Source organism: Typopeltis vanoorti, chromosome 14 (assembly GCF_054136105.1).
Source record: "Typopeltis vanoorti isolate ZY-2024b chromosome 14, IOZ_Tvanoo_1.0, whole genome shotgun sequence".
NCBI lineage: Eukaryota > Metazoa > Arthropoda > Arachnida > Uropygi > Thelyphonidae > Typopeltis > Typopeltis vanoorti.
Window position 1 is genome coordinate 19,788,858 of NC_143562.1, and position 27,185 is coordinate 19,816,042.

The following is a 27,185-nucleotide window of genomic DNA, read 5'->3' on the forward strand; positions in this document are numbered from 1 at the left end:
TGCGAATGGCTTGAAATGTTTTAAAAATAATCCACAAACCAAACTTCCCTATAGATTTTTCCTACCAATGCCGAATACTACCTCGACAAGACTGCGACATCTTTTATATATCTCGTGCAAGTAAGGACTTGCCATAGAATGCTTTCTGATCTTCACACGCGCATGTTACTGACATCCTTCTTCAAGCAACCGGATGACAAAGTCGACAAAAGCTTTTTTATCAACCACTAATTAGCCACACTACATAGCTATAAGGGGTGGTGAAAGTCACGAGAATCGGTATTGTTGTGTAACAACCTTTTTATGCTCCTACTGACATGCAATTACTAGCGCTAATTAAGTTTTTCTGCTCATTAACGTGCGTTTGATATGCCGAATTAATTTGATGACATAGTGAACTGAGTTTAGTAGATTGCACGAAGTTAAGTAGTTTGAAGAAGATATAGGTGTTGATGGAACGCCGAGGGAAGCATGTGATGGCATTTTCATCCAAGTTGTATTAAGAATTGCTTAAGCCTGCAGGCAAAGTTGTTAAAGCATTTCTATTTACATAAAATTTCGATGTGTACTCTTAAAATATGTTTATTTTCGAAATATTCCTTTTTATTTATATTTAATTTATTATTTTTGATTACAAAAATTAACAATCGCTAATCAGGTTTAATTAAAAATGTCTTACCTTTATATTATTATCAATTTTGAGTTCTGGAAATACAGATCTGATGTTTTTCATGCTTCGTGGAATCATAAACTGCTAAACGTCATTAAATAAAGATTATATATTTAACTATTTAATATTTATCAGTTACTCACTAGAATAAACAACGAAAATACTGTATAAATTAACTGTAAAAACCTTATGCACTAATTCGGTAGCCACAATGTTTGCCAAATGGTATTAAAATCCATTTGTCAAAAACAAAAGGTTAATATATCATCTGCTAATTGTGCGCGTGTAGAACAAAAACAAATTACTAAAAGAAATCGCTGGTTGGCAAATGTCCAAATCACGTGAATAAATTAACGAAAGAAATTAGCCTAGCGGTAAAAAGCTATACTGTCATTTCAAAAACGAAATATATTTCGAAAAGAAAAAGAGCCCAAAAATAGCGTTTAATCATTAAATCCAAGTTTTTTTTTTTTTTAAACGATTGTTCATATTTTCTGCTAACGAAAGTTGATCACAAAAACAAAAATATATCATTAACGTAGAGATTAATAACATTCAAGTCCCAAAGAGGAAAAAAATGATGGAAAACTATATAATAAACATGAATGGAGAAAGCTTTTTTAAAAATGAATAAACATAATTCACAATGACAAGACTACTCTGGGAAATTAAACATTTAATTTTGGTTACAATTTCACCAGTCATTTTATTCATTGAATGCGTAGGTGAGGAAGCATTTCGATAACACACTAGACTTGTCCGAAAAGAAAATAAGAAAAATTTAAATCATCTTGGTTGTTCTAACATCATTTCTTGCTTTAGGGGATCTCGGATTGGAAATGCGCGGAGGATTAATAGTGTAGCGACGTAAATGTACATCAACGAGGACATATATAAATGGAAAATAGGCTCAGAATTACTTCTATAATCACGGGAAGAGAGAAAGAGCGGCGAAGCATCAGACAACAAAGAGTAAATAAGGTTTATTTATTCGAATTGAGAATTATAATCAAGATAGCGCAACGTACAAACAAGATTCCCAGTTGGCCCTTCGCTTAATCAATTATAAATTGCAATAACAATTAAGAATTAACATCTTGAAATTTAAGGGGGGTCTATTTTTATGTTTAATGTTAATTATGCTTTTAAACAAATGGCTTGCTTCCAAGCTGGTTCGCTTCTAATTTGCTTTGAATTATCGGAAAGAGTCTTGCTTTTAGATATTCGCTAAGTTCTTGAACTGGATTTAGATTTGAAATAAGGCAATCTGACACAGTTAATGAGTTGGTGTGCGCACATTGCGATCATTGAACTGGTGATCTTATTGTCCAAAAGATTTATTTTAAAATCTTTATTTTAAAATGATCGAGTCTGAAAGTTTTCAGATATATTGCAGAAGTTTAAATTAAATATATTCGCTGCTCTATTTTGTGTGTGTGTGTGTGTGAGAGAGTCGTGATATTTTCTGTTCGTACTTTGAATCTCATCGATAGACATAAGGGTTTTTGACCTAACAGACAAACCAGCCAGTGAACATATCGTGCAAACGGGACATTGTCTTCGTTGCTCCGAAATTCTTAAATTACTTATTGTATTAATATTCATATAATGGTCTATATTAGAATAACGCAACCCTTCAATTTTTTTCCCCTTTCTTTCTATTTTGTACAGTAATATACTTTATCTTCACACTTTACCCGTCCTTTAACAATAATTGAAACATGAATACACGGTACTAATATATTATAGGTTGATCAACCAATCGCTCGTGTATTGGCTCAACATAAAAAAAAAATAAATAAATAAAATAATAAAATTCTTGAAGGTTTTACATTTTTTAACTTCATCCGTGTGTGTGTAGGGGGGTACATAACTTAGATTTTTAAGGGTTACGAATTTTAACAACAAAAATCATCAAAAATATTGCAGATTGTCCGAATGAAGCTTTGTCCTTGGCTCCTAGTTTCCAAAGGGTTCTCTTCACTGCAAGATCCGACCGAATAGGGTAATTAATCTTTATTCCCCATACTTTTCTATGTATTACCGTGTTCTTGTTGGAGGTAAAATCCCTTGCCACCTTCGTATGAGACCGGTTGCTTTACCTTAAATTAAAAAGCCCAGATTCTTCGCGCGTCGTGGACGGGTTCAAAGCTAAAGGGCATCACCGAAGCGGAGTGAGCTATAGAGGCTCGGGATTGACAAAAAAAAAAAAAAAAAAAAAAATTGACTTACATGTTAGAATAAAAATAGAATTCGTCTCTTGACTATCGATATTCCCTGTTCAATTTTATTATTCACGTTTGCATCGAAATGTGTGCTCTGAATAGCACAAATCTTGGCTATTGATTTTTTTTAAGAAAAAAAATTACTTGTATGTTTAACATGCGTTAATAAGCAACATTTTGCTTGTTTCGTCAATTTTACGATAAAATATCAACTTTCATCGTATTACGGACAGTGTATTCGTAAACCTGTTTTGTATTATTTTTTACAACCCTTTTAAGCTATTAGTGTACTAATAAAAACGACTCTTGTCATTTGCAGAGTTGATATGAGCTACAATAATGAATAAAAACAAATCGAATAAGCCCACAACGGATTTTAAGTTGATTTTCAAACCTATTGTATAGCGACAGAGATGGAATTTCGGATACCACAAGAGCGAACTAATGCAAATCTCGTCATTAAATGCAAAATAATCAGAACTCCTTTTCCATCCTTTCATTTTAAAGCAAATGACATCTCAACAGACACAAAAGGATATTAGGGGTTCGGAGAAACCATCGAATAAGTCTACAATAATTACACGATCTCTCTCTCCGAGAAACGAATTTCGTTTCGAAATCAATATTTACATTAAGATTAAAGTCGGGATAATATCAAATTTTGAACAGATGCCTCTCTTCGGCATGCGAACGCGCCCCCTGACGGCAAGACGTCACATTAATCCCGTACATGTTTTCGATTACAATTAGCATTCGAAACGTGCTATTGATCAGACGACAGAGATATTTAAATTGAGGTTAACCTTTTCAATTATTACATCGACATTCTCCGATGTCTGACCTCGTTCGTTCATCTGATACATTCTTGGACCTCATCACTACCACCTGTCACACCATTCCTTGTTTCACCGCTGGCTGGGTCGTCATTTTCTGGCTTTTTCGTAATGTCAATATTTCCTGCGCGCGCTCTGTGAGAAATCCACTAGCCCGGCAGAGTTCCGCTGTTATTTCTTGTTCCATTGATTTGGACCGTCGTGTGCAGTGATTGTTTCTTGGGGGATGCTGCTTCTTCCGCATCAATTCGTTCTTCGGCCAACGCGATACGGACAAAAAAAAAAAAAAAAAAAAAAAAATTGACCTCCTGTTGGCAGCAACGATAGTAGCAGAATCGTCGGCAAAAGAGACGCAGACATGAGGTTGCTACTATTTAATCGAGGGTGATTGAAAAGAACCCTTGCGAACAGATGCTAAAAGGAGCGTTTCCGATATGGTGACCACAGCCCTGGGTAGTCTTCGTGGAATTTCTGTAGCAATACCACGAGGATGTTTTTGTGCTGTTTTTTTGTTAAGCTATTTTATCCCGGAAAGACGAAGATATTTTCAGTGTAAAGTGCATTTTTTACCGCTCATGCGAGAATAAACTCTTGTCTTCTATTTCAACGCATTGAAGAATTTAACAGAGAAAGGAAACTATTCTTTCTAACATGAACGTCTTAAAAATATTCTGGTAGCTTTGTTTTTATCCGAATTTATTTTAAAGTCAAAACCGAACCACAACAAAATCTGACTTGTAAAATGGACTTGAACCATCTGTTAGGTTTTCCAACAATTCACTTGGAATGTTGAGACAGTAGATAAACCCACAATCTTATCCTTCCCCCCCCCCCATCTTTCTCCAACGATGGCACTCTCATTTTTCCCCTCTTTCTAACAGCTACATGCCAACACACTGTCTTTGGTCTATTCTACAGCAGCGTATTGTGCTCCTGTGTGGCTGAACAGCGCGCGTGCTTCTTTAGTCGACGTCCAGTTGAATCAAACTATGAGGATAATCTCTGGAGTTCTAAGATCTGCTACTGGCTTCCAACTCTCAGTAATATAGCCCCTTCCTCGCTTCGCAGAACCCAAGCTTTAAGCAAATTATGGATAAAAAATAATTGGAATCAGTTCCTTGCCTGTCCACCAAGACATTTCCTTTCACACCTCACAAAGACTGAAATCCACGCACCCTTGGAGGAGGGCAATACAAATGAACGACCAGAACTTCGACCTATGCGAGTCATGGGGAGAGTATTGGTTTCAACGTACCTCCAATCTTCAAATTCCCATTTCAAATCCAATATTTCGTCTGGAGGGCTTCCATCTCCCTAGACATGTATACACCACTTTAAATGGGATCAGAACAGAACATGGAGATTTAAGCATCTCTTGCATAAATGGAACGGGTCCGATACTCCAAACTGTGAATGCCGAAGCGGGATCCAGACTATCGATCGCATTGTGCTTGAGGCTCATTCTCAGTCACTAAAGAGGACATTTTTCAACTGACCCCAGAATCTGTGGAGTGGATCCAGGATTTAAGCATTAAGCTCTAACTCCTGATTCTTACTTTTAATGTTTATTCATATCAACCCTTTTTAATGATTTTTACAATTGTTTTTATGTTGTTTTATGTAATATCCCGAGACCTGTACATCATACGCTAAATAAAAACCGCTACATATTGCCCTAAACTACGCGATATCTTTCCATCCTTGTTTTAAGCTATGGCTCGAGTTCTTTATTGTGCCACGACAAATATTTGCGTTACACAGTAGAACAGTTTAAGACTTACACAGCCATATTAACGTCTGGCTAACAGCAATCTTTTACTCACAAGGCAAAGAAACTCTGATAGACTTTGTTTACATAGTAAAGTGGCTCTTTCCGGAATGCTAACGTACACATTCTTCCGTGTTCGCTAATCATTTCGTTGTCACCTAACTAAACAACGAAATGTGATATTCAGGTACGAACCTCCGGTGGTGTTACGGACAAATTGATGATTCTTCTCCAGATACTTTCGTCTTTGTCAACTTGTGTTAAAGCAAATCAAGTGTTTTGCCACCTAAGCATAAAAGTTTAAATAACTTGACCCTTTAAAGAAAGAGTTTCTGTACGTGTTAGTAAAATGTTTTAACGTTTTTCTTAACCATGTATTATAGTTTAAAGCAATTAAAAAAAAATCCATTTCGTTTTTTTCTGAGTACGCTCGCATTTTCTGGATTATGTTCATTTATAGATAAATCCTATAAAGGCAGCAGGCGGAGATCTTTTATTCCTAACTTGTGGAAATCGGTGGGTAGTCGGTCTCCTCCCTTATCACTTAACGAAAACTGAGCCTATGGCTATCGATGACTTAAGGCATTTGGGTCTTAGGGAGTATTGTTAGGAAAATACTGCCATTTTGTGATCCTAAACCGTAATAACTCTTATTGTTGAAATAGTGCCAGTGCTACCGTTAATTTTTTCTGGATTACAGAATTAGAAATCTGAGTTTTTCCGGAAGAAAAAAAAAGCCCTACTTGCCTACTGCAAGGATCGACTTGGAAACTGAATGAAAAAAAAAGGCCTAGAAAAAAAGTTGGTGACTACAATCGAACTTGAGTCTTTTTTTTCTCGTAAGTTTTAACATTATGAAATCATAAACGTTTTCTAAAGAATGCAGGCCTTTTTTTTGACCATTCTTTAGATAAGTTGGATGAAAATAATTTTGGCTTTTTTTGGGTAAAGTTTTAAGCCTATTTTGCGATCATAAAATTAGCACTATCGCGTAGACACACTTTTTGTGTCTAAAAGAATAATTTTTTTTATTCCACTTAAATATTTAATTTGTGTACAATAAATCCAGGGCAATGCAAAGGTATCTTTAGGAAGAAAGTGCCATCCAGAGACATTTTGGATAATTTTTGTTTCATTGCTATTATTATAATTCAAAACTCGTCCAAATCCCCTATTTTACAATTTTATCCCAAACAGACAAAGATTGTACAAAGTTGTATAAATTGTATGGCTGGAGAATGATAATTTTTGATATCCTGTGCAAGCTTTTACTAAAATCAAAACAAAATTAAATATATGCATAATTGACAATGTTTCCAATACTTATCCGATCCAAACGCTGTTAACAAAATCGAAGTTTTAGAACAAACCAGAAGTTATTCTGAACAACTATCCAAGAAAAATAACTGTATCGGGTTTCCATGTGATAATAGATACATTGATCTCACTTAAAAAAAAAAAAAAAAAAAAAAAAAAAACTATCTTAGCTGCCAAACAGAAAGCTGGGGCGAAATGGCTGTAATAGGCTTCATCTGTTTGTAATCTCTGGGATTGTGCAGGGATAGCTTTGGCTCTCAATTTCTTTTTAAGTTGTGTGTTAAGTTCATGTTGTACAGTATAAGTGCCCGTTACAATAACGGGAATGCAAGGAATAGAGGCCAACACTATACTAAATTGCAGTTGTTCCTTTTTAAGTAGAAAATAATCCCATTTAACTCAACTGACGGTTGTATTTTTTTTTTTTTTTTAACTGTCACTGACAAAATAATTGAAAAATTCTTAATGGTGCTGTTATCATAGAAAGTGTAGAAAATTGCACCAAGGATGAACTCGAAAGGGTTTTGTTTTATCCACTTCCTCCCCACATAAACTAACAACATGATTAAGATGTAACGTAAACCATTTTTTTAAAACGCCTGCTAAGTAATCTGGGTTGCCTCCTCCGCACGTGCACATTAAGGAGCACTTGATCAACAGGTTTCGCGCAAACATTTTGTTCAAATGTTAAACTAATATTTAGTTCTTATTTCAGTATTTTTTTTTAAACATTTTTATTATAACATAATTTTGAATAATATTCTAATTACTAACAATCAAATAAAACAAGTATAGATGGTGGTTCTGTTTTTCATTTTTTCCGACTTTAGCTTCATTTTTTTTTTTTTTTTTTTTTTTTTTTTGTCGTCCTGGTGACACACACGAAAAGGCAGCTTGCGTTATTCACAACCAAGTATTTCATCTCTAATTCGATGAATTCAGCTATCGGCTTGATGTTGTCCGTGGACACATTGAGCATTTGAAATTGTGGTGAGTGAAACTTTAGGCCTTGCTTCATACTTGGTAATTTATTTTGTAAATGTACCACAGTTTCATTATTAAATATAATTATTTGAAATCGGATCATTCTTTTTGAAACATCCTGTATTTTATTTTTTTCGTTACGATATAAGTTTGAGACTTCATATGTAGACATGCACGCATAAAGATAAAATTCTTCAATAAAGCGAACGCCTTTTTAATTTCAATTTGTACCATTTTAGCCCTTCATTTTTGGTCATCGATGTCGAATGTATGACTTAAAGGTAACGAAAATAGGGTAGGTAACTGCCATCATATCGTATTTTTATCTTCCAAATATTGTGTATTGTAAGGTAGGTTTTACTGGATAAAAACTCACTTTATTCAGCACGAGATAAAACTTACAGCATCCAAGATAAACTCACTTCAAGAATTGAGTGAGATAGCAAGTTAAAATTATTTGTTAAATTTTAGCGACGTAATTTTCGTATATTTTTTTAAAAATTTAATATTGTTTTAGGTTCTCTTCATGTTGTTTATGTCGGCAATGCAAGATTTTCCGTTCCCAGTATTTTACTCAACCATCTAAAGGCCAAGTGTCATCCATTGGCTGCGTATCTTAATAAATCTATACGTGGTTCGTGAAGTGATGGCATGTATTGGGTTTCTCTTATAGTACAGAATAAGAGTGCTAAAAGAAACTAGAAACGTACCCTAAATATATTTGAGATGGTTTTAATTCGATAGTGAGAATGGAACCTTAAAATACGTCATGATATAGTTTACAAATAATGCTGTTTTCCAACAGCATTTAAAGATTTCATAAAGCTATCTGTTGCATGAGAACTATAACATCGGAGGCCATTCAAGTTTACAAAAAAAAAAAAAAAAAATCACTGAAAAAAAAAAAAAAAAAAAAAAAAAAAGAAAGTCAAACCAAGTTGTCTGTTGTCAGTTTTATCACTACCGCTTTAAACTTTCCAGAACACTAACGGAGATAGAAAAGCATTAAGAATAGGTTGAAGCCGGCTTAGATGTCGTGCTTATAGAGGATTTTACCTTCGATGGCGGTTTCCAGGCTTTACTAGGAAACGTGACAGTCGAAATTCTCAACGGTCTTGACAGGTTCATGTTCAGAGGGTGATTTAAGAAGCGCTAGTGTCTCTATACTGTCTCCCCAAAAATATACTAAAAATCAAAGAGTTTGTGCCTTCACCGTAGCGATCGGCGCACTGTCTACGGCAATGTCTTTAGCCTTGTCTCGTAAAAATAATTTACTCCGTAGAATACCAAATTCCTTGGATCCTTCATCATCGACCTTCTGTTTGAAGCAAGCTTCTGTGGGACTCACTCAGCAGCAATCACGCACGTGTACGGGGGGGGGACTTCTTCCCCCACCACACAAAAAAAGACTCGATTTAGCCACAAACATTTTCGTTTGAAAACATTTGATCATTACTGTGGAAGTCGGCGATTGAACACGGGAGACCTCAATCTCGAATCGGCTGTTGTCTTTCTCCGTCGACCCCATCACGTATCTCCATTACGGGGCTACATGTGTTGAATTATTGATGTCCCCCAAGCGGCAACTAGCGGAGTGAGGAACTCGACAGACCTGTCTTTTCCTGAGGTTCGATGCTAGAGTTGGAATGACTGCCCTTGTGGAGTACTTTTGAGTTGCAGAGTGCATAAAAAAAAATCAACTTTTCTTGTTGGGCTTCTTTAAGTGTTGTTACTTCGCCTGATAAAGAAAAGGTTTTTTTTTTTAAACCTCCAACATTTCGTGTTTTTTTTACAAGAAACAAGGAAATCTCTTCGATAGAACTAACGTTGATTGACCTACAACACTACATGGTATTACCGCTTTTTATCAAGTAATATTTTTAATCTCATGGCGCTACTTTTTTTAGCAGAAATCCCGTTATTTAAGTTGCCTTTATGATAAAAATACAATTTTATTAATACAGACCATTTTATAATAGAAATACAATTTTATAATTAATAAAATTGTATTTCTATTATGAAACGACCAAATATGTATAATTTAAATTGCCTTTATGATTTTATAGCTGTGCATGCGCTGTTTAGGACTTAATTGTTAAAAACGTCACTTTAATAAAACGCATGCGCAATACGAAACTTGAACGAGTTTCCATAGAAACTCACTGAAATCTAGAGGAATTGTAGTTATAATTTTAAGCATCAACTGCGCACTCAAACTGCCGTTATATTCCTCGACCAATTACAGTATATATAGTATTGTTGGGGAGGGTTATTGATCTACCAACCAAAGGTTTTCGTGTCTCCAAGTATGTTTTTTTTATTCGTTAAGTTTGAAATTCTCTCTGAAAAAAAAATGCTAATTTAAACCTGGATTAATAATTGTTGTTGCTAATGTAACATGCATAATACTAATACTCCGGTCTAGTTGCGACGAAGTGGTATCTCCGCACTCATATCAAACGTTATGGGTATGAATTCCACTACGGCATGGGTGCTTGTGAATTGCCTATCAATTAAATTATAAAGTAAAAATTATCTATAACCTACAAAACTATACACATTTATTATAAAAAAAATTAAAAAAAAACTGTCAATAATTCATGTTTAGTCTGTTTTCTAGAGCGTCTAACCTTTACATAAATGCATAATTATTAAATATTTATCGAATTCGATATAACTGAATTCTGTTCTATGTATAATTCTATTGTATTTATATATAAAATTAAAAAAAAAAACACAAAGAAATACAAATAATTCGCGCTCTTCGTAATTAATAATACTTTAAAAGCCACGTTGGTTGATATAAATCATATATTTATTTAAATTAAATAAAACTGTGGAGAGAAGTTCGAGTTCCAAATTTAATTAAATTAAACTGACGAAAGTCCTTATATAAGGACTGGCTTGAAGGGGCGAAACAAGAATGCTTTTCATCTTCCCCGTTATCTGTAGAGGACAGTGTAGGGATAAGGTGTTATTAGCTATATAAATATAAAGCTCTGATCATGGCAGAAGGATAACAGCAATAACAGACCCTCAGTTAGAACTTCATTGGCTACAGCATTGCCATCCATTACCCTCCAAGAGTACCAATTTTAGTCGCCTCGTACGATACGACATGCATTAGCTACATTGGTGCTATTCTTATCGCGGCAACCACACGGGGAAAACTGACGAAAGTCCTTATATAAGGATTGGCTTAAAGGGGCGAAGCAAGCATGCTTTATCATCTTCCCCGTTATCTGTAGAGGACAGTATAATATAATATATATATAATTTATATATATATAATATAATATATATAATAGGGTGTTATTAATTAAGCTTTTAAAGCTCTGATCATGGCAGGAGGGTAACAGCAATAGCCGAGCCTCTGTTAGAACTTCATTGGCTGCAGCATTGCCATTCATTACCCTCCAAGGGTATTGGATTGAATGAATCAATCATCACCGCATCTCACGATGGATCCTTATAGTCCTTATAATAATAAGGACTGGCTTAAAGGGGCGAAGCAAGAATGCTTTTCATATTCCCCGTTATCTGTAGCGGACAGTGTAGGGATAAAGTTATTGAGCTATTATTAAATTAAAGCTCTGATCATGGCAGGAGGGTAACAGCAATAGCCGAGCCTCAGTTAGAGCTTCATTAGCTACAGCATTGCTATCCATTACCCTCCAAGGGTATTGGATTGAATGAATCAATCACCGCATCTCCTGATCCTACACTCACGATGGATTGTCTCAGAGTTCCGAATAATATTGTGCCCATATTAATAAAGAAAAGGTGTATTTGTAAATCTTATTAAATCATTTAAATTATTAATTTCTTAATTTGAAATTAAGTAACTTTAATTAATATATAACTTTCTTTAAAATAATTTAGGCAATCGATAATCTGTACGGATAAATTGGTTATAATCTATATTAACTATATTACGGATTGACAGTACGCTAAACACTTGGGGGGACGACAACAAAGCAAATTCATCTTCACAGAATATAAAACATTTTCTGTAGGTAGTAATAGAAAAAATAAATTCCAAAATCGATTTGCTATTTAAAACAGAAGTTATTCCTTGAAACTACGAACTGTTTTTTTTTTCTTCTTCTTTTTTTTTTTTTTTTTAAATACCCAAAAGAACTTTCTCCCGTAGTTAACGCCGCTCACGGTCTCGACTTGTACCAACTCTGGAAATATCTTTCATCTGCAGCCTATTAAAGGCTTAGCCAAGCAAATTTTTCAACACAGTTCCTCACATCGTGTAGGAATTAGTTTAAAATATTTGGTCAGCAAAATATGAACGAAGACGCCGTAAATGCCTTACTAACTACGGACATAATGCCGAGGGCTGTCGTCAGCTAACACTAAAATATCCTCTCGATAGCTGATACTTAAATAGCAGTCTTGCCCATCTTCGTTAATCTCCCGGTTGTAGCGAAAAACACGAGCACAACACTACGCTAACACTTCCGGCGAAGGCATCGGCTACCAAATGTTCGTCGACACACCTGCTGCTGCCTGCTTCGAAAAAAAAAGTGGTTATATTTTCGTACAATAACCGTCCATCATTCTTAAGCCCTCTTAGAAGCGTGCACGTGGCGAGAAAAATTTCCATTAATAGCTACTGCAGTGAACTGCTTTAATATTGAAGTCTATGGAAGGAGGAGCGTTTGAAGCGATGCCATTGGATTCGATAAGTAGGTGCGATGTCCCAGTTTTGATTCTTTTCATACTCACATTAAAGATTTTTACGAGTAAGGTTTGCTTAGACTGAAAATTGGGTAAATGTTTGGTAAGTATGGTCTCAATTGTACAAGTTTCACTGGCAAAAGTAGAACAATGTGCATTTATATAAAAATGCAAATACATATTTGCTGTTTAATTGTAAAAACTCTTAAATGCACATTACCACAAATTTCTACGACAGCAACAAATGTTACTGGCTTGCTGGGTGAAGCATAAAATGCTTTTGTTTTACCCTTTGTCTGTGTCGAGAAGCTTATGGGGAGGGGGTTGTGAGCCTTATGCTCGCACATTGTGAGCTATGGGATTAGCTCTGTTCTGCTGAGAGCAGGATTGCCTTGGGTCTTTTATGTTTGTGATAGTCATGTTCACTATAACTGGAAGCTTGTCTGATTAGTGGGTTGGGATGAGAGTGTGCCTTGCCGAAGAACTTTTCCGCATGGTCGTGAAGGAGAGAATGGATGTCTGGGGTTTCGGTTTCTCTGTGGATCTGTGTTTCTGATGAACCATGGGGCGTCCAGGATCATCCGCAAGCACTTGTTTTGTATCCTCTGTGGTTTCAAAATATTGGATTTGGATGTGTGACTCCATGATGGGGATGCATATATGATTACTGATCGTATTACTATGTGATATAGTAGCAGGCTTGTTGCGTGTATCCAATTTGCTGTTGCGGTTGATCAGAGGGTACAGGTGGGCTGTGGTCTGGATGTCTTTGTGCCTATGAGCTTGATGTGGCTGTTGAAATTTAGTTTTTTTTTGTCTAGCTGTACTCCAAGGTATTTGGTTTCTGTCTGCCGTGGTATCTTTTTTCCGAGGAGTTCAATGTCATCTTGGATACATTCAACTCTTCTGGTGAATGTATCCAAGAATTTGCTTTGCGTCTGGTGAATAGTATAGCTGAGCATTTGTGGGGGTTTACTTGTATCCTCTAGTCCAAGAACCATTTCTCTAGTTTTTTGATGGTGTCCTGGAGACGACTGATCGCCAGGTGTGTGCGGAGAGATCTTGTCATTATGGCTGTGATGGTAGTCCTTGGGTTTTGTGGGATGTCGGCCACGTAGATTGTGAAAAGTAGGGGAGCCAGCAGGGATTCCTGTGGTACTCCTGCCAGGATTTTGCGCCTAGTTAAGATGGTACCATTTATTTTTATCTGCATGGAACTGTCAGTGAGGTATGATTTTATTAGCCGGATGAGGTATGTTAGCCTGTATGAGTTTGTAGAGTAGGCCTCGATGTCATACCTTGTCAAAGGCCTTGGCAACATCCAGAAAGACCACAGCTGTGTGCAGGTTCCAGTTGCATCCCTGTGTGATGTGTTCCACTTGTCGGTGTATTTGTTGCGTCGTGCTGTGTACACGGCGGAAGCCAAATTGTTCGTTTGGTATTATTCCTAATTTGTCCGATTTTTCTTGTAGTCTTGAGAGGATTTTCACTGAGTGGAACCAACGCTAAGTTGGACGATCTTTCGGCCTCTATGGAGTGGTCTAGGGATCGTTCTAATTTTTAGAGAGGGCTTTACTTAAAAATCCCCACTGTAGCCCATGCATGTCGTACGAGGCAACTAAAATGGGTACCCAGGGAGGGTAATGGATGGCAATGCTGTAGCCAATGAAGCTGTAACTGAGGCTAGGCTGTTGCTGTTACCCTCCTGCCATGATCAGAGTTTATAGCTCTATATTACCCTATCCATACATTTTCTTCTACAGATAACGGGGAATATGAAAAGCATTTTTGCTTCACCCATCTAGCCCCCCCCCTCAAAAAAAAACATAATTAGTTTGTGATGTTCAAAACGTTTTTCTGAAAAAAAAAAAAGTTCATTTTTAATGACGAACACAGTTTTTAATTTGTATTCCAGAGCATAAACTGAAATTGTTTCATATACTCGGGATTAAGGGTCGCAGTTGAATCTCTTACGCACGAAAAATATCCATTTCTAACCTGGGCTAATTAGGCCTAATTCGAACTATAACCTCCAAGTTGTGTTGACATCGTTTATAGTAAGCGACAAAGCATTTAGGGCTGGCAACAGGTGAACTACCATGTAATATTCTTCGCTTGTCTTTCGGGCTTCCTGTAGGGTGCTGCAAACATCCTTCTCCGGAATCCCCCACGGTAGCATTAAATTTCGTGTTTATAGCTTCCTCGGATCGCGTGAAAACGTGACGCGCCTATGCGTTCCGACCTATAAAGTCGAGGTGTGAGGTGTGACGGTATAATTAACCCATCAGTCACGCCTGGACACTGTGTCGCGCACCTTGTAACAAGCGGTAAGAGCAACCATTAATAACGTTTGAAGCTTGATGAAGCACACGATCGATTATTCATGTCTGGTGATGTCATATGCAGCGCGAACTATTAGGGAACGTACGGATTGAGTAGGAGGGGCTGATCAGAATCCAAAACCGTATAGATAACGTTGAATATTTCCTACTGGGGGATGTACAAGCATCTGTTTAATTTACAAAGTTAACTCGGAGTTCTAAATGTTCTCGTAGGCTCGCGCGCGCGCTTGATATCTCAGTCGGTACATCCCAGAAAACGCGTGTTCTGAGGCATGACTAAGCTATCTGCGGCAGGCAAGTCGATATCCTACAAAATAGGACACGCAATCTTTTTTTTTTTTTTTTTTTTTTTTTTTTTTTTTTTTTTTTTTCGCCAGGGAAGCAGTAATATATTCTGTATAAATCAAGCAATCCAACACATACACGCTGGCATTTCTTTATTAAGAAATCTCGGAGTTGAATAAATCAAATATTTTGTTCTAACACGACTTGGTTACAATTCATCATCCTTATATTTTAGTTCTATAACTAGTTTCCCGTCTGAACTTTGTATTTTACGTATTTCTTTATAGCTGAAGATGGAAGATGGACATCTTGGTCTTCCTGGTCCACGTGTGGTCCGGATTGTAAACACCATCGGCGGAGGACATGCAGCAATCCATCTCCATCTAATGGCGGAAGATATTGTTATGGGAAAGACTTAGCCACTGCCAACTGTACAGGAGGAATGTGTCGAGGTAGGGTTTAATTGTATGTGTAGTGTCATTTGATTTTTTAAGACTGTTCTTGCTTATAAAACGTGAAATGAACAATTGCTTGGATCTTGAAAATGGTCATTATGAAGAGGGGGGGGGAGTCATTGTAATTTTGCTTATTGAGAACAGTTTTATTTTATTTATTATTATTTTTTTTTTTTGTAAATTGTCTGAAATGAATCGTCCCTTTTGCTAGTTTTAAAGGTTTTATCATAACTTGTGTAAATCATTATCTAGAAGTTGCCAAATATCTTCGTCAACGGTATTAGAGATGTCTGTAAAGAACTCATATCAGTCCTAGCATATCATAGTGTTATGAGTTCTTTACAGACATCTCTAATACCGTTGACGAAGATATTTGGCGACTTCTAGATAATGATTTACACCAGTTATGATAGAATGTAACGCGTGTTTCTGCATTTAAAATAATTATTTCAGTTAAATTTTTATTTCTCAGAATTTACAATCGGACATCTGAAATCTTAATTCTCAAATCGCTAGTATGAAACATTACGTCACACAATAAAATTACCGTAAATCATATTTTATAATATTAACCACGTGTATTCAGATGTGTAATATTTAAATTTTTAAACACTTAAAAGATGATGCGTTTGATATTTTAAATGCAATTTTACTAATTGCAATTATTTGTAAAATACGAATCGGTTCAAATATCATCATCAAATTCCTGACATGTACGCTCAAGGTGTGTACAGGATATGATAGTACTACATGAAAAAAATTGCATCATAACTAACTTCCTATCTACAATTTTCCTCCAAATCAGCCTGTTACTTGTCATCACTCCAACATTATCAGATCTTATATTTCTATCGTCTAAGGCACTTTGTACCGAATCAATCCACCTATATCTCGGTCTTCCTCTGGGTCGTATTGCTGCCAACCTGGCAGAGAACACTTGTTGTGCTAATCTTTCTTCGCCCATTCTGTTTAAGTGACCATACCACCTGAGATTAGCTATGCTAATGCATTCCTGGATGCCAACAATGTCAAGTTCTTTCCTAATATCCTCGTTTTTAATATGATATTGCCATTGATGCCATCTGTTCACGCCTCTAATCTGTCTCAGGACTCTCATATCTGCGGTCTCTAGTCTTTGGTCAAGTGTTTTACTTCTGACCCAGCTCTCAGATCCACAAGTTAAAACTGGTTTGATTAGCTGTTGTAATAGATATGGTATGAAGGTCAGCAATAAAAAGACAAAGACAATGAAAATTGGTAGAATTGTTGAAAATGTCAACTGTGTTGTGAACAGAGAACCTGTGGAACAAGTAAAACATTTCAGCTACTTAGGCACGATTTTTACTGAAGATGGTAAATTAAATATAGAAAGAGACAACAGAATCAGCAAAGCTAGTATGGTGGGAAGTCATTGAATAAATTCATATGGAATAAGAGAGAAATTAGTCGGAACACTAAATTAGCTGTATACAAGACAGTGTTCGAACCAGTTTTAACTTATGGATCTGAGAGCTGGGTCAGAAGTAAAACACTTAACCAAAGACTAGAGACTGCAGATAGGAGAGTCCTGAGAAAGATTAGGGGCATGAACAGATGGCATCAATGGCAATATTGTATGATAAACGAGTATATTAGGAAAGAATTTGGCATTGTTGGCACCCAGGAGTGTTCTAGCAGAGCTAATCTCAGGTGGTATGGTCACTTAAACAGAATGGGCGAGGAAAGATTAGCCAGGTTGGCAAGAAAATGACCTAGAGGAAGAGGAAGAATGACCTATTTTAGTCTACAGTTTCCATCTGAGAGCTGCTCAACTTTTATTCACTTTAAATATTAATTTTTAAAATTAATAATGAATCAGTATGAATAATAGTGATTTTTCTATCGGTAGGGTTATACAGGTAATCCTCGTATGACGCGGATGTTAGGTTGCACAGAAATGCCGCGTTGTATAAATCGCGTTATGCGAGACTCAGATCACATAGAAAAAGTAGGGTTATGTTCCGAAATCGGATTTTTTAAAATTATATAAACAACAATGATATATCCAAAAAAAAAAAAAAAAAAAAAAAAAATCATGTAAGTTAAGAAAACATATAAACTATGAAACAAAATACATAGTATAAACTTATAAAAATACAAATTATACGTAAACTTCATTACACATAATACATAAATGTTTTAGCCAAAAAAAAATAAATAAATAAAAATAAATAAATAAAAATAAAGTGCATATTGTAATCGTCATCACTGTCTTCAAAACGAACATTTCGTAGATGGTCTTTATTTACGAGTGGCCGGACGTCGTCATCACTTGAAATATCTTGGACATCATTCGTATAATTCTCATTGCGTACTTCGGCTGGTTTAGTTATCAAGAGGTCAACAATAAGACCTTGCTTACCACTATGCTGCAATTTTTTATTAAGTTCATAATATGGAGCTAAACAAATATCCAATTGTCTCGTGAATTTTCCATTGAGGAGCCGCTCCATTGAGGGATCATTATCCGTAAAATAACTTCCTAACTTTCTTGATAAGTCCAATCCTTCTGCTAATTTCTTTAAACCGAATTTTTTTAACCGATTCATCACAATCAGAATCTTCGACAGAACTTTCCCCACCAATTGGTTCGACCTCATCTATTAATTGTACCAGTTCCTCCTCATTTAAATCTATTTCCCCATCAATTAATTCACTAATTTCGTTTTCAACCAAATCGCAAAAGCCCTCTAAGTGGCAATTACTACAAAAAAATTTTTTTACATAAAAAAAAGCATTACATGTTGTATGTAACTCACCAGAAAATAAAGTGCTCACCTTTAGATTAACACACTTATGATTTGTAATACGCTTTCCTGGCAGAAAACGAAGACAGCTTTCAACACTTTATACGATAAACAATTGACGAACATGAGTGCTAAAGGGAGTTTTCCCTAATATACGAGGGAGGTTCGAGAATTGAAACGTTCTCTGCCTAACAACGAAAAAACAATTTATAATTTCAAAATTATTTTTATTTTTCAACATAATCTCCCTTAAGACTAATCCATTTATTCCAGCGATGTTCAAGCGCCATTATCCCGTCCGTGTAGTGGTTCTCAGTAAGATCTGCAAAATACCCCTCTACAGCTGCAGTCACCTCTTGATTCAAAGAAAAGCGCTGACCAGTGAGGAAGAGTTTTAGTTTTGGGAAGAGATAGAAGTCAGAGGGAGCCAAATCTGGGGAATAGGGTGGATGTTCCAACAATTCATAGTGCAGATCGGAATAATATTCCCCAGTTATCGTTTTACCCTTTTCAAGATAATTAATAAACAAAATGTCTTTTAGCATCCCAAACACCGATGCCATGATCTTGTCTTCTTTGGCGCTAAACAACCGGCTTTTGACTGCTGTTTGGATTTTGGTGTGTAATGGTGAATCCAAGTCTCATCCATAAGACTTGCAATTTCATAGTAATAAATCGACGCCCAAAAGCAGTTTTATTCTTGTTAAAACACTCCGAGCACTGTTCAAAGATTTTCATGCGAGTGCGTTTTTGTGCAAGTGCGGCACCCATCTTGCGCAAAGCTTTTTCATTCGCAATTCTTCATGCGAAATGTATCCTACACGTTCTTTTGAAATGTCTATAGTCTCAACAATTTCACGCATTTTGACTCGCTGGTCATCCAATATCATATCGTGCACTTGATCAATGATTTCTGGTGATGTTACACTTTGGACGTCCTTCACGTGGATCATCTTCAAAGCTGGTACGGCCACGTTTAAACTCGGCAGCCCCTTTCTTAATTGTCGAAAACGAAGGAGAAGAGTGCCCATAAACTTTTATGAACTTCGAATGAATTTCTTTTGGCGTTAAACCTTCTTTTACAAAGAATTTTATAACCGCACGATACTCAATTTTATCCATTTCAAGGGATACAGATAACACTTTGGCTTCCAACAGTTGTGTGTGTGTATATATATATATATATCTATTAAGGAAAAAAAAACTGCTCGATAGAATGACTTGAAATTTCATATGGATGCTTATGACAGATGTACCAACTAAAAAAAAAAAAATCTTGCCGGTAGTGTTGCCATTTATGGTCGAGGCACAGAACTTTTCAGACCACCCACGTAAATTCGCTACGTAGATAAAATTTGACTTTTAAGTCGCGGGATGAAAAATATATGAAAAGATAAAAGGTTACTACTGTAGACCATGTTTTAATCGAAACCGCGTTGAACAAGGGTTACCTGTATATTAATTTTAACGTATTTATAATATCTTGATATTGTCTTAGTTACAATGGCTATTAATTTATTATTTTAGATTAAAAATGATTTTAATAAGATTATTATTTATAAATATTTATTGTAATTAAAAACATTTCTAAGACTAAATGGAGTAATCAATACTTATTTAATAAAATAAAGAATATCGTTAAATCATTTTTGGAAACCACTAATTTATTTGAATGAATTCGATATGCTTGAGCCGAAAAATAGAATGCTTTACATTTTGTGTTGAAATGCAAAGTTCTGTGTTGAAATGCAAAGCATTCTACGCGTTCTGTATTCTGTAAGTCAATTAATTAGATAAAGGAATTCGGATTACTTGTAATTGTTCACGTGAAGTAAGCCTCGCCATCCCCTATCCTTGAAAAAAAAAAAAAAAAGGGTACTTATTTTTTCAACCATGTCAGTGTTTTTTGGATTTTTTTTGTATTACCCTCTTCGATTTCGAAGTTCACTGATTGCATTAATACGTATTTCACTTGCCCTGTAACTATCTTTTTTTTCTTTTTTTTTTTTTGCCCGTCATCTCGCTGACCTCCGTCTTCCAACTGCCCGCCTTTTCCTCATCACGCATCCTGAATCTAATGATTTAAGCCACCACATGGTCGTTTCTCTATTCCCTGCCACTGGCTGCTCCACATCTGGCTGCATGGACGTACGTCTGATGGGCGGACAGTCATGTTGGCTTGGCGGGAAGACGAACATCCCCTCTGAGTGGGGAGGAAGAAGTTCGTGTGTGTCTTGTGTACACGTGCGGGAAAAAAAAAAAAAAAAAAAAAAAAAAAAATCGGCTTTATCTTTCTTGGAAAGTCTATGCGAATGATGCCTAGTAGCCAGAGAGAAATCTATAGCGATTGAAATCAAGAGTTTCAGAACGTTAATTTTTTTTTTTTTTCCCCGAGCCTATATACGAGAGGTGGTTGATCAACCTACAGTACTTTGATGCCGTATATGGGAACTTAGAGAAGTGCTGAATGTGTGGGAGTGAAAAAACAGATAAGGTGTTTGGGAGTGGGATCTTGTCTTCACTCCATGCTGTTTATATTAATTCAGTAAATATTCGCGCATCCAACTTGTAATGTTATCGCACGTCACGTGATAGATATTTTCGTTACTGAATCCATCAGTGAACGCCGATTCAAAAGCTAGTTTTTGCTTAATACCCACACGGTTTTCGAAGGTTGTTGTATTTGTATTTATCCGCATACCTGAACTTAGCTGGTTCAGGTGTGCGGATAGTTCATAGTAATCCGTTTTTTTTTTTTTTTTTTTTTTTTCACGCAAACGAAACGCTACAAGCCCTATAAGAAAATAATTGCCGCGTGAAGACAAAAATTTCAAGAACATTATTTATCCGAAATGATTTCATTTTTCTTAATTTTAAATCCTGTTCTGTAGAGCCTCTACTGTTAATTTCCAGACCATCTTAGTGAAGGTTATTAATACAGGGTCAAAGGTTGGACAAAAATGACGATAGTCTGTTTTAAATGAAGACATAAGCGTTCTCTATTTACTGGCAGTTGCAATACATAAAACCGATTCTTATATCATTTCTAAAGTTTCCCCATTGCATGTAAAGCATCCCAACTACAAGTTAGTATCATTTGTGTTACATCATCAAGATCCAGTGGTTGTTTGCTTACCAAACTCGCCATTAGTCAACATGGGATGATTTAGGTTTATTGACTACAAAGTATTCTTGGTGAGATTTTTACAGGGTAGTTCACCATTGTTTCCCCCCCCCCCCTCAGTTTTATCCGGGCTCGGAACCCGCATATGGCTGGTACGTATTCATGACTGTAATCCGTGTGTGTTCACGGAGCCGATTTGCCTGTTCTGGGGGACGAAAAACCCGAGTTCCGGTGGAAAAAAACCCCTACCCCATTGAGGTAATGCCTTCGGTGACACCTCGCAGTACAACCTTTAGATTTCTTTCGCTGCTTAGTGCGAAGGTGTGGTACTGTAGTTTGTTGTTATCCATCATTTTTGTTATTCCTCGGCTAACCCACCTTTTGTCGAAAGAGACCAGATAAAGGTTCTTCACGTCACTGACGGGAATCGAACCCAGGTCTTTCTGACCATAACTACTACACGTAATACTATTTATAATACGTAAATGTCTTCCATTACTTTAGCAACAACATTATAAAGACCACACAAGAACACTGCTGTTTTGATCAACTTGATTCTCTCTCTCTCTATCCTTCCCCCCCCCCCCCAAAAAAAAAACATGAAGTGTATGCCTGCGCTCAAAGAAAAAATTCTGACTACCAGAAAGTACTGTGTAAAAGACTAATAAGAATCTACTTCAGTTATTAATTGCTACTTTTAAAATACTCCTACGTCACAAACAGATAACCATAGATTTAAATGCCACCAAATAGCCTCTACGTTGCGCAGTCATACCATTAGCTGGAAACCCCTGATTCGAATCTCCTAATGAATGAGGGAAAAAAAAACAAACAAAAAAAACGGGGCTTTCTAGCTATACAGAAATCTTAAAAAGACAATTTTCTTACTTAATAGTTGCTAAACGTTTTTTGTGTGCACGACACGATAGTAATGTAGGATTCTATTCTAAGGTTTGCAACCTTTAAAGTGATAGGTGGACAAGTACAGGGATTCGATGAACACTTCGCTGAATTGAATCTGCAATCATTTATTGCCTTTCTCAACGAAAGAAATGATAGTGTGGCTTTCAATGGATTCCAAAGTAAAAAAAGCAACTTATGAAGTAAAAAAAAAAAAAAAAAAAAAAAAGGCTCTTAAATCAGTCGGTAATTGTTTGGCGTACCAAATTAAATAATTCCGAAGGTTCAGAGCTCATTCTTTAAATGTGATCGGTGAGATAATTCAGCTTAACAACTGAGGTTATTAATCAGAATTAATAAGTGTACTAAAGGAAAGCGTTGCACTGGTTGCAGACGTGTAAATCCTCGGTACCCAGCAAACAAAACATGCGAAAGGAAAATATTTGAAGAGAACCGTGCCTAATCTCCTGAGTACATTTCCGGCAATTTGAAACAGCGTCCCATGGCAGCACGTGGGTGGCTTCCTTTTACTTTAGGTCTGGTAACAGTTGAACAAACTCAACACGTTGGAAACTCGCCAAAGTGATTTCAAAAAATGAAACGAAAACTCTTCATTTAGACTTCATCGCTCATTAGCTCTAAAATCGTTTTTTATTTTTTGCATTTCAGTAATAGATGATAAAACAACTAAAACACAACCAATTAACGGCTTTTATTATCCTTAATACTATACAAAAAAAGGTTTACATACGAGTTACTAATATAAAAATTTTTAAGCCATTTATTCTAAAAATATTTGCAAAAAACTTGAATTTTTAATTACTTACAACATTATAATATACAAATTTTATATTTTCATAAAGTATTTGTTTGTCCTTATATATTGTATTGTTTGAATTTAATATCAGTACTAAACAATCTTTGCAGAATATTACAAGTAAATACACGATTATTATATTAAACTAATATAACAGTATTAAAAGCATGTTACTATAATATAAATAATTGATTATGTTGTTTAAAATAACTGGTACCTTATTTTGCTTAGTAATACCGAAAAGTAAGCTTTCATACACATACACGTCCTTCTATTGAAAAAGGCCTAAGTTCGATTCTCATCGCGACGGGAGGAATCTTTATATGGACGTTTTCAATCGAAGATGAGTTAGCCGATCTCATATGGAGGTAGCAGGGCTTTTTCTCCCGGAAACTCGGGTTTTTCATCCCGTATACAGACAAATCATCCCTTCAGAACACACGCAATTTACAGACAAAAAAATACTAGCTGTGATGGTGGCCAGTAGATGGCGCTGATGTTGATGATTGGTGGTAGAGGTTCGGTGGAGTGGTGAAGACGGAGAGTTGTACAATAGATGTCCTCCCGCGATGAGTCTTCGTGACTCCTTGGAGGTGTCACGAATAATAATACACATATAATCGAAATGTTAAACTGAAATCTCTGGCAAATCCGTAAAAGCTAGGCTAACATAGCAGTTCCCAAACCTTTCAGCTAGCGCCCTCTGCTCAAAGTTGTCTTAATGTTCATGCGCGTAAAGAATTATATAAATAAGAATAAGTTTGTAATAAAAAATTGATACTTGAATATAAAATTTAATTTTTCTAATTAAATTATATAAGTTACAATAAATTTAGAAGTTACTAAATATAGTTAGAAGTTAATAAATATAGAAGTTAAAAGCCAGGCTAATGTAGCAGTTCCTAAACCTTTCAGCTAGCGCCCTCTGCGCAAGTTGTCTCAATTTTCATGCCCGTCAATAATTATATAAATAAGAATAAGTCTAATAAAAATTTGATACGTCCTTATAAGGACTGGCTTAAAGGGGCGAAGCAAGAATGCTTTTCATCTTCCCCGTTATCTGTAGAGGACAGTGTAGGGATAAGGTGTTATTGAGCTATTAAAGCTCTGATCATGGCAGGAGGGTAACAGCAATAGCCGAGCCTCAGTTAGAACTTCATTGGCTACAGCATTGCCATCCATTACCTTCCAAGGGTATTGGATTGAATGAATTAATCACCGCATCTCACGGTCGATTGATCCATTCAATTCATATATATATATATATATATATATATATATAATAATAATAATTTGTGAGTTCATATATATATCAAATTTGATACGTTAATATAAAATTTAATATTTCTATTTAAATTATAGAAGTTACTTTCTGGTTTAAGAATTGATGGAACTGTAGTTTTAAAATTTGGTTTCAAAAACATATAATTATAGTTGGTTATGTCTCGTGGTGTCAGTTATTAATACATTTTATACAGAATTTCTTTTATAATATTTTTAAATTTTATTTAAAAAATTGAAACCATACATGTTGGTAAGAATGCTTTTCCTTTTCAGTAATAGACAAAGAAAAAGATCCGATTGTGCTCTATGGAAGCAGTAGGACAGAAGAAGGTAAGTAGCGCCCTCTAATATCCCTTTGTGTCATTTACACGATAAAGTATTCAAAAGGGAGCAAAATAAGGGACTTGAGCATTAAGTGATTAGCGTCGGTTGTTGATCAAGCAAATCGAGCCTTAATCGTGACCCAAATCACAATGCGAACAGCAGTAATGACAAAATCTTAATGATGGTGCATGTGTGAGACACTAATAACCAGTCATCAAATATAACGCGGCGGTATGATGCGACTTCTTACAGCCTAGCGGCGGAAGGCGACACATGTCATTAAATATGGAAATCTTGATCACTCAGAGCTTTTCTACAGTGATATTAAGTAATTTACATACGCTTCAATATATTTGAATGGCCACGGTAGATAAAAGTGAATTTACTTTCAATATCGATATGATAAAATATCCTCCCGAAGGTTTGACAGTTTAAGTAGCTGCCTGAGTATATTTAATTTACAATGCATTGAATTAATCAAATGCAGGAACTTGAAAGTAAAGAGACAAACAGCTCAATTAAGGAAAACGTTGAATAGCATTATTTAAAAACGTGATCAGAATTCGAAATTCAGATGCTAATTTGTGAATTTTGTTATTCTTGTTACAAAGGGTAAGATAAAGAGTGAAAAGTTTGATTGAGAAAGTATGCTAGTTAACATAACCGATGCGCAAATCTGTTATGACGTTATTTTACCAAACGACAATGACGTCACTTTGTACGTAGGCTTTTGTTTTTCTTTTATGTCATGTATTTCGTCTGTTGCATAATATTCACTAAATATGTAATAGAATTAACTGATTTTACGAACTCGGAAGTATTTTATATTTAGGTTTGCGCGTGAAGTGATGTAGAAATACCTTTTCGGCGTTTTTATTATTAATATGAATTTATTTCAAAATTTTAATTTGCATTTATAATTCGAAATATTGCATAAGATTCTTTTTTGTATTTAACTAAAAATTCATTTTTGCTTTGATTTTTTTATTACAAAAAGTTGCTTTTATTCTTTAACACTCGAAAATATTTTTATTCGCAGCAAAAAAAAAAAAAAAAAAAAAAAAAAAATCCAAGAACTACAAATACGCAAAAAATTTAAATTTTTGAAAATTGAAATCGAGTTCTCTAAATTACAGATTTTATTACTTTTAGTATCCCTTCCACGCCAAAAAATAATAAAACTCAAAACACATTCCCATCTTCCTCAGGTATATCTTGTTTTAAAATCTTGATGGTAACATTAAATAAAAAAAATGATAGAAGGTATAATGTGCAATCGAATTGAATTTTTAACTATAAACAGGCAGATATGACTCCTTTTTAAAAGAATGAAATTGCCATTATCAACCTCCATCTTGAATTTCTTTTTATGTAGTGACAGTTTCCGGACATTTGCAGAACTTCAATAATGTGTCAAGTTTTAGCAGGCAAGGCACAGCCTAAAGAAATTTTTCTATTGAAAACCGCCTCCTCTTCCTTAAGAATGAAGATAAGATCTTTCGTTCTGTTTTTCTCCCTCCAGGATATGCTGGGAAGAAGGCGGAGTTAGAAAACGACACCGAAGAAGCGACTTCCATGACTGGACAGTTTAGAGGTACAATCAGGAATGTCAATCTGCCTGTGGGACTGTTGCTCCTTCTGTCGGCCAAATATATATAACGAGGGGAAAAGCGGAAATAAATTGGACTCGGGTGGGTATATCACTTTATCATGAAGGGGATCGGGGAAAGTAGTCTCTTGAAATGTTCCCAGTTGCAGGAAAAGAGAGATTTAAAACCCGCATGTATAGTAGAATTTCATTAATCAAACTTTATTTATTGTCCTTATAAGGACTGACTTAAAGGGACGAAGCAAGAATGCTTTTCATCTTCCCCGTTATCTGTAGAGGACAGTGTAGGGATAAGGTGTTATTGAGCAATTAAAGCTCTGATCATGGCAGGAGGGTAACAGCAATAGCCGAGCCTTTGTTAGAACTTCATTGGCTACAGCATTACCATCCATTACCCTCCAAGAGTATTAATCACCGCATCTCACGATCGATTGTTCATCGTTCTGCAATAATCACATTTATTGTCCTTATAAGGACTGGCTTAAAAGGGCGAAGCAAGAATGCTATTCATCTTCCCCGTTATCTGTAGAGGACAATGTAGGGATAAGTTGTTATTGAGCTATTAAAGCTCTGATCATGGCAGGAGGGTAACAGCAATAGCCGAGCCTCAGTTAGAACTTCACTGGCTACAGCATTGCCATCCATTACCCTCCCTGAGTACTAATTTTAGTCGCCTCGTACGACATGCATTAGCTACATTGGTGAGTAAAGTAAAGCCAATCTCTAAAAATTCGGACAATCCCTAGCCACTCAATCGTGGGCGAAAGACGGTC

General features: G+C 35.8%; 1 protein-coding gene across 1 annotated transcript in view; it reads left to right on the forward strand.

Moving 5' to 3' along the window:
- Positions 1 to 27,185, forward strand: part of LOC150099279 (netrin receptor UNC5C-like) — a 189,794-nt gene that overhangs the window by 76,808 nt on the left and 85,801 nt on the right. The window contains exons 5-6 of the mRNA XM_090404301.1: positions 15,401 to 15,565; positions 24,753 to 24,809. Of these exons, the coding sequence (XP_090260427.1) occupies positions 15,401 to 15,565; positions 24,753 to 24,809 (222 nt within the window). The remainder of the gene's footprint in view (positions 1 to 15,400; positions 15,566 to 24,752; positions 24,810 to 27,185) is intronic.